This window comes from Penaeus japonicus, unplaced genomic scaffold (assembly GCF_977035675.1).
Source record: "Penaeus japonicus unplaced genomic scaffold, GWHDUDI00000001_assembly GWHDUDI00000001, whole genome shotgun sequence".
Lineage (NCBI taxonomy): Eukaryota > Metazoa > Arthropoda > Malacostraca > Decapoda > Penaeidae > Penaeus > Penaeus japonicus.
The window spans coordinates 45,508,172-45,520,671 of record NW_028234403.1 but is presented as its reverse complement, the minus strand read 5'-3'; the positions used below and the strand labels follow the sequence as shown (position 1 = coordinate 45,520,671).

The following is a 12,500-nucleotide window of genomic DNA, read 5'->3' as shown; positions in this document are numbered from 1 at the left end:
TTTCTTTCTACCCGCAATATTATGGAAATATATGTAACTATTTTACGCTCGTCGCGTCACTGGAAACTAAAGGAAAAGAAAGGGAAAAAAAATAATAAATTGGTCCTCACGAGAGCAACCCTCTGATTGGCCCGTAAGCAAACCGACGCTGTGCGCTCATTGGTCAGCATGTATGAGTTTGTACACCTTAACGTTTAAATTTTGACTAGACGCATAATACAACCTTAAAAAATGAATCATGTTTCTTTCACAATTTTACATTGACAAATTGCGCTCTTTCTTTTTCTTTCATTCTTTACTCCTTATCTCTTTTTTAATCTATGCATGCTACGCTACTCACGAAGCCAACCGTCGAAGCGACCACTACAAAAACGGTTAATTTCATCTCATGTTCCTTTGTTTCACGACAAAAATAACCAGCGTTTAACTACTACGCACCCTCATCGCTCAAAGGAATTTGTAACCTTTTTTGGTGTTGGTTTGTTTTTATTGTAAGAATACTGAAAATTAGGAAGATGACGAGGAGGATAAAGGAGAATAAGAAGACTCGTATTTCGAATGTACTGTCCTCCTTCAGTAAAGGATTCTGGTCATAACTGAGTTTAAATTATCTTTTGATAGGAAGGGAAAGTGTTCTACAAAAAACAAGAACGTGATGTGGTTTGTTTTTCTTCCTCTATATTTTCTTCGTTCTTCAAGTTTTAACCGAGAAACGATTTCGAAAGAGATTGGGAGAGGAGGCGAGGAAGAAAATATGTGAGGAATTTGAGAGAAGTTAATTGTTCATGAGCGAAAGAAGTGTAGCTAGCGGATTACGAGACATAGCGTGTGGTATTAGGAGCTACAGACATCGATCTTTATTAATCCAGGGACTTTCACCAAATCTGTCAGATAGGTGGAACTAACTAGGCACGGGACATTTTGTCTAAGTAGATCTATCAGGGTAAGTCTCTTCTTCATTCTTCTTTTTCTATTGGTCTGTGATCTTCAGAGGTCTTCCCAATGCAGATCTGAGTACATTGTTTTTTTTTTATCTTAGATCTAAAAACTGAGCTAATTTCATCTACATTTGCTTACCAGACAATGAGGGGAGGGGACAAATGCAGCTTTCCTAACTACTTCATAGTCTTCAAGTCACGCCACGCTAGACATGTGTACTAAAAAGGATCATCATTTGCATTGGGTCACATTTATTGCCTTCTTTGTTTCATGTTTGTTATGTTTTGTTGTTATTGTTTTTTCACTTGTCTGTTTTTGGTTAATGTTTTTCATATGTTTGTTTGTTTGTTTTTGGTTCTTTCCTTAGACGCTGAAGCACACTTTACCCTCCTCACAGCTTGGTCTGGTCCTGCTTCTTCGGCGACGTGATGGGCGGCGGGGAGATGATCTCACCCACCAGGCGCTTCTTGACTTTGCCGTCGGGCGTCGCGGTCGTGGGCGCCGGCATGTCCTCGTCGCTGTCGGAGCCGAGGCTGAGCGCCGGGTTGACGCGTCCGTTCATCTCGTCCGTGGCGTTGTACTTGACCACCGTGTGACACGCCATGACCGTCATCTCGCCCTCGTGCGGATCGCCGACCGTCTGCACGTCCTCGGGGATGTTGACGACGCAGCGAAGGAAGTCGTACTTGGGAGCCAGCCTACCCGAGAAGAACACCCACTTGGAGAACCACGAGAAGAACACCAGCGTGAGGCCGGACAAGATCATGGCCAGGGTTCGGAAGGGGAAGAGCTGCGTGTTGGTGGCCTCGTCGAACATCGGGTACCTGCAAGGGACACAGGCGAGACGCGCGGTGATCACCCTGCTCTCGGTGAAGGTGGAGGCTGGCACTCGTGAAGGTGATGATGACGGTGATGATAATGATTAATGGAATAATAAGGGTAGTAACAGAAGTGATGGAAACTGATGGTGATGGTGATTGTGGATTATGATGATATTGATTGCAATAACGATAACAATTACTTACGATAAAAGTAATGATGATAATGATACTGATGATAATGAAAACCATAGCGATGATAACATTAATGATGTTAACATTAATGATGATAACAATAATGATAACAAAAATTATGTTAACATTAATGATGATAACAATAATGATAGTAAGACCAATAACAAAAACGAATGACAAAACAATGAAAACAACAATAACAATCATAACAGTCACAAGCGCCTTCACATTCACCCAAAAAAAAAGACTCGACCGCACAGACCCGAGACCCGCATCCATCCCAAATTTCCCAATCCCTATATCGGTTCTTACTTGATTAGAGGTGGAATCCCAATCATGTGCTCTCCTCCCAAGACACGGACGAGCAGACCCACGATATAGGCCCCCAGCGAGCCGTAGAGGTTGCAGTGGTCTTTGAAGTGGACCACCATCAGGAGTTGGGGGAACAGGATGACGTACACGAGGTCGGAGGATAAGTACCTGTCGGGGAGAAGGAAGAGGTTTGCGTGGGTATGGCTTTAGGGTTGGTTATGTGAGGTTTGTTTGGTTTGAATTGGTGGGAGTTTTTTTTTTTTTTTTTTTTCTTTTTTTTTTTTTTTTTTTTTTTGGTGGGGAATGGGTGGGGTGAAGGTTTGTGTGTTGGAAAGCAGGGGGCGATGTGTTTGTGTGCCTTGTGGGCTTGTGTGTGTGTGTTTTATGTATATGTATGAGTGAATGTGTGTGTGTGTGTGTTTTATGTATATGTATGAGTGAGTGTGTGTGTGTGTGTTTGTTTTATGTGTGTGTGTGTATTTTATGTGTGTGTGTTTTTTATGTATGAGTGAGTGCGTGTGTGTGTGTGTGTGTGTGTGTGTGTGTGTGTGTGCATATGCCAAGAGACAGAAGGCAAACTACTCACCAGAGTCCATAGATAGATGGGATCGTTAGGGCAAGTGTTGTGGCCAAGAAACCCACAATAAAGATGGCGAACTTCATCACCCAAATCACTTCGGTCTCGCTAGCCTGTCGGAACACAAGAGAAACAACATCGTCATTATTATCTCTCTCTCTCTCTCTCTCTCTCTCTCTCTCTCTCTCTCTCTCTCTCTCTCTCTCTCTCTCTCTCTTTCTCTCTCTCTTTCTCTCTCTCTCTCTCTCTCTCTCTCTCTCTCTCTCTCTCTCTCTCTCTCTCTCTCTCTCTCTCTCTCTCTCTCTCTCTCTCTCTCTCTCTCTCTCTCTCTCTCTCTCTCTCTCTCTGTTCTTTTTCCCCTCTTTTTCTCTTCCAATTATTCATCTTTATTTGCTTTATCGAGTGCCCTTGTCATTCTCTTTGTGTTTCGGTTTCCTTTGCTTTGACACCCGATACTGTTTACACACACCCCACCCCTATCACCCCCTTACCCCCCCCCCCCTCTCTCTCTAACCCCACACGAAAGGCCAGAATATTCAGGGTCTCATTTCCATTTACGATCCGACTTTGTCCCCTTCTTCCATATCATTCTATTCCTTTCTTTCTGTTTTATTTTCTTTCCTTTCTCTGTCTCTAAGAGCTTCTCTGCCTTTCTCTCTTTCTAAACTCTTTTCTTCCACTTTATCCTTATTCTAGCTATCCCTATTATCTAGTTAATCTCCACAATTTTCTCATTCTTTTTCACTTTTTTTTCTCACTCCTCGCACTTCTCACTTTCTCTGCCTATCCTCATTTCCATATTCCTAATCCTCATCTTGTATCTTTCCTTCCTATCCTCCTTCCCTTTCCTTCCTCCCTTCCAACCCCCCTCCCCCTTCCCCTTCCCCCTGGACCTTCTCTCATACTCACATTCTGGCGGAAAATGAGTTTCCAGATGTTTCTCGAAAACATGGAAGCGGCGGAGAGCACAGACGAATCGGCGCTGCTCATGACGGCGGCGGAGATAGCGCCCAGGCCGATGAAGGAGACGAAACTGGGCGTGAGGTACTGGATGACCAGCGGCAGGATCATGGCCGTGTGTTCGCTGGTGATGCAGATGTCGGGGGCCTCGCACTCGAACCCGGTCTCGTTCCATGCTGGTGGGTGGGCGGGGAGTCGGGGAAAGGGAGAGTCAACGATGGCAACGACGAGGTTTTTTTATAGGAAATGGGCAAGTGTGTAATAAAGCAAAATGGAGGGTGTCTAATAGAACGGCAATGGAGGGAATGAAGCGTGTCTAATAGAAATGGAAGGGTGTCAATTCGAACGGCAAAGTGTCAAAGAAAGTGGAGGGTGTCTCATAGAACAACAAGGGTCACAGGTAATATGAGCAAGGGAGATGGAGAAAACTATGTGGAGTCATATCTTGATAAGGGTTGGTCTTAGAAGAAAACAAAGGTCGTTTGTTATTCAAAAGAAACATTGACACAAACCTTTTACAATGTATCTCGAGAGACACATATTGTTACCCTTTATCTCATAAGTCTATCCATTTCTGATCACTTTTCATTGTCATTATCGTATTTTTTAAAGCTGCCTATCATTAACTTTCAGTATAAATCTATATCAATAATATTAGTTGATATTAGTTTCCCTATTTTCCCTTGTCCTTTTCACTCTATACAATCACATAAGACTCACATGTAGCTTTAGCAATGGCACCGATCATCACAGGTGGCACTGCCATGATGAGGCAACCGAACGCCGCTACGTAAGAGAGCAGCTGTGCCTTGTGGCCCGACTTGCTGGAAAGCACACGCTGGAAATACACCTGGAAGAAAAAAAAGAAAAAACAAATCAGAAGGAGCTCTCAAAGGCTTTCCAAATCTATTCACACAGAGTTTAGAAACACACCAAGAAAGAAAATAAAATACAATCAAAATGAGTCCTTAAAGACACTCTAAAAAAAAAAAAACAGGGAGTTTGATATATACATATGACACTCTCTTCAACTCTCTCTATACAATGGGCATACACATAATCGAAGGATACCAGGCACTCCGTCTGGCACATCCTCCGGTCCCTCTCACCTGCCAGGGGATGCCACCGAAGACGAGCAGAAGGCAGTAGTCGAGGTACATCCCGTACTGGTCGCTGGGGACTTCGCCTATCCAGTCGTCCTCCATGTTCATCACGTCCCCTACAGCTTCGTGGTTCCAGGCGAAGGGAATGCACAGCCACTGCGGGAATCACGGGGCGAGGTGTTAGTTGGGGGGGGAGGGGTGACTGGGCGTCGGTTCGGTATTGGTATGTTTGTGGAATTGGTATATGGGATGTAGGGAGGGCTGTTTGTGTGTCAGGTATGCTGTGTGTGTGTGTGTGTGTGTGTGTGTGTGTGTGTGTGTGTGTAAGTGTGCGTGCGTGTGCGTGTTGATTTATATGTAGGTATGCATGTACTCATATATTGGTAACAATAAACGACAACAAAATCCTAAATTGTTATGAAATCATCATTGTCTTTCAGAGCAAACTTATATAATCACATGTCTTTTGATATACTTAAAAATATTGTTCCTCTAGGACCTCCGAAGCTCTTCGCCATTACTAATGAACACTGTACAAAAATACCTACTCAGCGTGCGTGCTATTCTCTCATGCATTTGTAGCTTAAATACATGAACACTTACAATACCGACATTAAATACCTTTTAGTCCGTGTATATTTGAAGACCTGAAAAACACCGTTTGATTTCTTGTTTTCCTTTTTTTTTATTTCGTTTTAATTTTTGTGAGTCGAATTATTCAACATTTTTTTTTAATAATAAAAAAAGGAGGAAGAGGAATCACCTCCCCACCTCCTCCTGTATCCTACTCCTCCGTCTCAATCCCTCCACCCCTCCACCCCACCACCCATCTACCCCTCCACCCCTCCACCCCACCACCCCTCCACCCCTCTACCCTTCCACCCCTCCACCCCACCACCCCTCCACCCCTCCACCCCTCCACCCCTCCACCCCACCACCCCTCCACCCCTCCACCCCACCACCCCTCCACCCCTCCACCCCACCACCCCACCACCCCTCCACCCCTCTACCCTTCCACCCCTCCACCCCTCCACCCCACCACCCCTCCCCATCACCGCCCGCAATCAGATAGATATAGACAAACAATAACCCCTGATGGCGAGACTGTCCAGTCGCGAGTGTCGTGGGTCGCGTAACCTTCCCAGAGGAACAGTCAGTGACAGGTTCCGAGCCAGTCACCCAAGCTCTGAGTTACGTCATTGTTTACGGTCGGCGGGCTATTGTCGCATCCCTTTTCTCGTCTATTATCTATCCATCTGTCTGCTTCGATTCTGGATAAATGGGTTACGGCTGGTGAATGCTTGTGGATTCGGGTCTGAGTATGTGACGTAGTCTTTTTTATTATTTTTGTTTTTCAAGATCACTTTTCTTTTCTTTCTTTGTCGTATTTAAGTGTGTATGTGAAAGAGAAAGATGTCATCTCTCTCTCTCTCTCTCTCTCTCTCTCTCTCTATCTATCTATCTATCTATCTATCTATCTCTCTTTCTCTCTCACTCTCAGTCACTCACTTACTCACTCACTTACTCGCTCACTCACTCACTCTCTCTCTCCCACTCTGCATTTCATTCTATTAAACAATCTGTTTGTACCTCCCACTCATGCTCTCCCTCACCGCTACCCCACCCCATCCCTACCCTACCCCTACCCCACCCCCACCCGCACCCCACTCCCTCCCACTTGCGTGAGTGGAAATATCGATTCGTTCCACACATATGAATAAACAAGAAAGCTCAATTGATCGGTGAGTATCGTGCGTTCCTGTGCTATTTACCGGTCACACCTGCCGGGAAGGGAGTGGGGGAGGCGAGGGGAGGGAGAGGGAGAAGGGAAAGGAGGGAGGGGGAGAGGGGGTGGGGGTGGGGGAGAGGGAGAGGGGAAGGGAGGAAAGGGGAGAGGGAGAGGGGAAGGGAGGGAGTGGGAGAGGGGTTGAGGGTGGGGAGAGGGGAGGTGAGGGTGGGGGAGAGGGGAGGGGAGACAGGGGGGAGAGGGTAGTGGAAGGAGGGGGAGAGGTGAGGGGAGGAAGAGGGGATGGGGAATAGAGAAGAAGGGAGGGGAGGATTGACAGATAGGAGGAATAGGGAATGGGGGGGGGTGAGGTATTGAGATTGCTGTGACTGTGAATCTTTTTTCTTTCTCTCTTTTTTTTTCTTTTTTTCTTTCTCTTTTTCTTTTTCTTGAGTGTGGGGAGGAGAAGACAAATCTTGGATTGTGTATGAAAAAAGTATCGATCTTCTCCTTTACCTTCACTTCTGCCTCTCATTCTCGTCCCCGTTTATTCTTTCCACCCCCTCCCCCCTCCCTTCGCTTCTTCCCTCTACTCTTCATCATCATCCTTCATTTCTTCCTGCTCTTTATCCTCTACCTCTCCCTCATCTTCCTCCAACCTCCCTGCTCCTTCTCCTCCACTTCTACCTCCTCCTTTTCCACCTACCTCCTTCTCCACTTCTTCCTCTAAACTCCGTCGTTCACCTACCTCCATTCTATCTCCTCCTCCTCCTCCAACCTCCCTCCTCCTCTACCTATCTCCATTTCAACCTCCTCCTCCTCCTCCTCCTCCTCCTCCTCCTCCTCCTCCTCCTCCTCCTCCTCCTCCTTATCCTTGCCCCCCTCTTTCTCGTCCACTTCCCCGTCCTCTCCTCCCTTCCCCCTCCCCCTCTCCGTCCATTGTCCCTCTCCCTTCTCCGTCTCTTACCCCCTCCCCTCCCTCCGTCCACACTCACTGACCCAAAGTGGCTTCCGTCCCAAAAGGGAACAACGGAAGGTCTATCAATCACACGCCAAAGGGCAGGGGGAGGAGGGGAGGAGGGGAGGAGGAGAGGAGGAGGACGAGGGGGCGAGGGAGGGCGGAGAAGAGGGGTCGGAGGTGAGAAGGTGGAAGCGGAGACGATGAGGGAGGGACTGGACGTGAGAGGGGGGGAGGGCCAGAGGGGAGGGAGGGGGGCATAAGTGAGTAGGGGGGACGAGGGAGGAGAGACGAAACAAGAGTAGGACGGATGGTAGGGGGGCAGGGGGTAGGGAGGTGGGGGTAGAAGGAGAGAAGGACACTTGGGAATATGAAGCTATTTTTGTCCGTCCTGCCGACCTGTCAGTGTTTTTATCATGTGTCAGTATATCATTATAATCGCAAGGATTAATAATTGCATGCTATAACTGACATACCTTTGATGTGTAATCATGAAGAAAAATTGATGTCTTGCACGTGTCATGCGCTGGCACGCCCTTTGCAAGCTAAGTTCGTGTCGGCACAAGTTTGATAGAAAATTACTTCGAGAAAGATAATAAACAAGTGCAATCGATATGAACAACAATAATATTACACAATCAAGGTGAAAAAAATTCCTTTAAATCTTTTGAAATGCCGATTTCGTAAAAATCCGAAGAAAAATGAAGAGATGTTCTGTTTTGTTCTTTAATATTTTCAGGATTTATTATATCAATGTTCTATCACCTTATTTACTAAATAAGTGCACAGCTATTCTGTGAACAAAGGAATTCCCCAAAGCGCGCCTAGTGATTTTTTGAACATCTGCCACGACACTAAATTATGTTCTGAAAGACTTTTGTATTTATGGTTTGTTGAACATTTTCTCTCTCTTTCTCTCTCTCTCTCTCTCTCTCTCTCTCTCTCTCTATCTATCTATCTATCTATCTATTTATCTGACTCTATCTATCTATCTGTCTCTATCTCTTCTCTCTTTATCTATCTCTTCTCTCTCTCCCTCTCCCTCTCCCTCTCTCTCTCTCTCTCCTTCTCTCTCTCTCTCTCTCTCTCTCTCTCTCTCTCTCTCTCTCTCTCTCTCCTTCTCTCTCTCTCTCTCTCTCTCTTCCTCTCTCTCTCTCTCTCTCTCTCTCTCTCTCTCTCTCTCTCTCTCTCTCTCTCTCTCTCTCTCTCCCTCTCTCTCCCTCTCTCTCTCTCTCTCCTCTCTCTCTCCCTCTCTCTCCCCCTCTCTCTCTCTCTCTCTCCCTCTCTCTCTCTCTCTCTCTCTCTCTCTCTCTCTCTCTCTCTCTCTCTCTCTCTCTCCCTCTCTCTCTCTCTCCTCTCTCTCTCTCTCTCTCTCTCTCTCTCCCCTCTCTCTCTCTCTCCCTCTCTCTCTCTCTCTCTCTCTCTCTCTCTCTCTCTCTCTCTCTCTCTCTCTCTCTCTCTCTCTCTCTCTCTCTCCCTCCCTCTCCGTCTTCCTTCCTCTCTCTGAATCTATGAGGTCAACATTCAGACGATCAGCATGGATAGACTACATAAAGGACAAACATAACAAGGTTACGTGACTTCACTGGGATTTTCAAACAGCCACTCCCTCTGTGATCTGCCTGATTGAGTTAGCTGAAATAAACTTCAAAACATGGTAAGCTCTTTGACTTGAACATCAACGAGGGTATGTAGATTTAAAGGATTATTTAGAGTAATCTATTTCTAGGAGTCTCTTATCGTGTTGTCAACAGCATAAGGTATTTACGGCATATTGAATTTTCTTTAATGTATAACTTTACATGTCGTAGTAGACAAATTTTATTTACAGTTTATATATTTTTCCCCTTATGTTTTTTTTTTCTCTCTCTCTCTTATTCCTTTGTCATTATTGCGATTATATTCAATAAGTTTATGATTTGATATCCGATTTAAATTAATGTGTATCGAATCACAATCAACCAAATAGATCCATTAATTAATTAATGTCTCGACTAATATTCTCATTCTTCATTTTCTTTTCTCTGCTCCTTTTTTCCTTCTTCTTCATCTCCTCCTTTCACATCCCTCAATCTCATTCCAGTTCATTATCTTATCAATTACTAACACACTTTTTTTTTTTTCACTCAAGCAGAGAAGCAGAGCAGATCACGCAAACAAACACAGGGTTCCAGCGGAGATGTCTTGTCTCTCTTCAAAAAACCGACTTTTTCTTTTCTTTGGTTTTTGGGCGGGGCTGCAGCGGGCGGCGGCGGCATCGCATTGAGGGCGAGGGGGGGGGGGGGGAGAGGGGGGGGGGGGGGGGGGGGGGGTTGGTTTTGGGTGTAGATGTGGATGGATATATAGAATTTAGGATATATCTATTCTCTATCTATCTATCTCTATCTATCTATCTATATTATTCTATCTCTCTATCTATCTATATCTCTTCTCTCTTTCACCACTTTTTCTTTCACTCTTCACACTTGATCACTATATATATATTATAATATATAATATATATAATATATATATATATTATTATAATATATATATATATATATATATAATATTATATTTTAAATTTATGATTATTTTGATTATAATAATCAATAATCAATTATGCAAAAGTATTAGTGCCCAATAACACAATATAAATGAACGTACGCATCTCTAAATACGATAACAATTAATAATTAATATGGCAGTTGATACAGAACCAGAAATCACGGAGCAACAATGATCACTGCAATTCCATTCACTTTTCATCTACGCTTCCTTTGTGATTGTGAAACCATGTGTTTTTCAAGCTAGGTAAGAGTATCAGTATGTGTTGTGCGTAGGGATGTTATTCATGGCATTTATAATCGTATTAACATGGTATATAATTCTATGAAAAGGATACTTATCTCTTGACGTGGGTGTGAATCATGTGCGTCTTTATGATGTTTTTTTGTTTTTTAGGTGTGCGGATGTGCGTCGGCTTGTGTGGTGTATTCCTAAAGAGAGAGAGAGAGAGAAAGAGAGAGAGTGAGAGAGAGAGAGAGAGAGAGAGAGAGAGAGAGAGAGAGAGAGAGAGAGAGAGAGAGAGAGAGAGAGAGAGAGAGAGAGAGAGAGAGAGTGTGTGTGTGTGTGTGTGTGTGTGTGTGTGTGTGTGTGTGTGTGTGTGTGTGTGTGTGTGTGTGTATGTATGTGTTTGTGTGTGTATGTGTTTGTGTGTGTGTTTGTGTATGTATTCCGAGTTTACTGTAAGGTCAACCATATGCGATGTTTACAGCATATTCACGCAAACGTCAGATTACATTGAAGAAAAGCAATCAGGTAAATGTAAGCACATAGCCCAGACTCAGAGCCACACCCTCTTCATCAAAGACAAATGAACGCCCGTGTTTTTACCGCGGGCGGTGTAGTTAAGTTTATAAAATATCTAGTGTTTAACAGCCATTACTTATATTGGCCTCCTGGGACGAGATCGTCAAGCTTATAAAAAAAAACGCGAAGAGTAAAGAAAACAATACAGAAAATGCAATCGCGAAATGGGAAAGAAATCGCGAGGAACACAATACAGAAAATGCGATTGTAAAATAAGAAAGGAAATGCGAGGTAAATAAGAAAGAAAATGCAATCGCGAAATAGGAAAGAAAACGCGAAGAAAACAATACAGAAAATGCGATCGTGAAATAGGAAAGAAAACGCGAGGAAAACAACACAGAAATAGAAAAGAGAATAAAATAGAAAAGAGAGTAGAAATCAATTAAACAGACATAGAAAACGTTACGAAGCAAAACAAAAGAACATAAAAATAGCGAGAAACATCTAGAAAACAAGAGAAATCCAGAAGATTAGTATAGTCTCCCTGATAATTTCACCGGGTCATCGTTATAGCAATATTTCCCTGTGTATGTTAGTGTGTGCCTTCATAGACTTCGCAGCATTATCTGGTTTCCTCTCCGTCTCCTCTCCACCACCTGGTTCACTCGTAGATAATTTGATTAAGCTCACACCAGCTAAAGCGCTCCAGATGCGTCTCGACCCATTGAACTTGTCTTAGGCTTACCCTTAGCGTGTGTGCTCTCTCTCTCTCTCTCTCTCCTTCTGTCGTTTTCTCTCTCTCTCTCTCTCTCTCTCTCTCTCTCTCTCTCTCTCTCTCTCTCTCTCTCTCTCTCTCTCTCTCTCTCTCTCTCTCTCTCTCTCTCTCTCTCCTTCTATAGTTGTTGTTGTTTTGTTTTTTTCTCTCTCTATCTATCTATCTTTTTTTTTCTCTCTCTCTATCTATCTTTTTTTCTCTCTCTCTCTATCTATCTATCTATCTATTTATCTCTCCCTCTCTCCCTATCTCTCTCTCTCACACTCTCCATCTTTTCTTTTTTTGTGTGTGTGTGTATGCATATATCAAGTAAAAGCATGGTTGTTGATCAAACGGTAAACTTACTTTAAAAAATGTCTAATGGTTCGCTTCACAGACAAGAACCATCGACGCTTCGTGATAAAGACGAAATATTGGCCATTTCCTTTTCCAAGATAAACCTTATGTGAAAATAAAAACAAGGCTAAATCAAGCCGGGGCAATTTAATCCCAAAATTGTACCAATTTCGGCTCTTTCATGCATTACAATTTTTCCTTATTCATAGACGCAAAAAGCCTCTGCAGCGTTTCTTGTTGATGTATAATAAACCAGATGAAAATATAGGTATAGCATTTTGTGGCGTTTTGCCGGCGTTTATTTTCCATCTCGTTTCTCCGAGCATTCAACTTCGAAGTATTGTTAGTCAATTACTCTTTTTACTCTCGTTACACACACTCCTTCTCCGGCTCACAGAAGTGTCTCGTTACAGTAATTGGCAACTTCAAAAAGGTGCCTGGACGGGCTTGAGAGTGCCTGATAGGAGTGCCTCAGATGGTATGTGTTTTATGAGAGTGTCAGGCAGTGCC

General features: G+C 43.9%; 1 protein-coding gene across 3 annotated transcripts in view; it reads right to left on the bottom strand.

Moving 5' to 3' along the window:
* ChT (choline transporter) overlaps window positions 1-12,500 on the bottom strand; it is a 72,039-nt gene that overhangs the window by 446 nt on the left and 59,093 nt on the right. For all 3 annotated transcript variants that reach the window (XM_043034484.2, XM_043034483.2, XM_086541615.1), the window contains 6 exons: window positions 4,911-5,060; window positions 4,522-4,651; window positions 3,751-3,977; window positions 2,851-2,954; window positions 2,265-2,432; window positions 1-1,763 (listed from right to left, as the gene is read on the bottom strand). The exon at window positions 1-1,763 is cut by the window's left edge. In XM_043034484.2, the coding sequence (XP_042890418.2) occupies window positions 1,331-1,763; window positions 2,265-2,432; window positions 2,851-2,954; window positions 3,751-3,977; window positions 4,522-4,651; window positions 4,911-5,060 (1,212 nt within the window). In that variant the 3' untranslated portion in view covers window positions 1-1,330. The remainder of the gene's footprint in view (window positions 1,764-2,264; window positions 2,433-2,850; window positions 2,955-3,750; window positions 3,978-4,521; window positions 4,652-4,910; window positions 5,061-12,500) is intronic.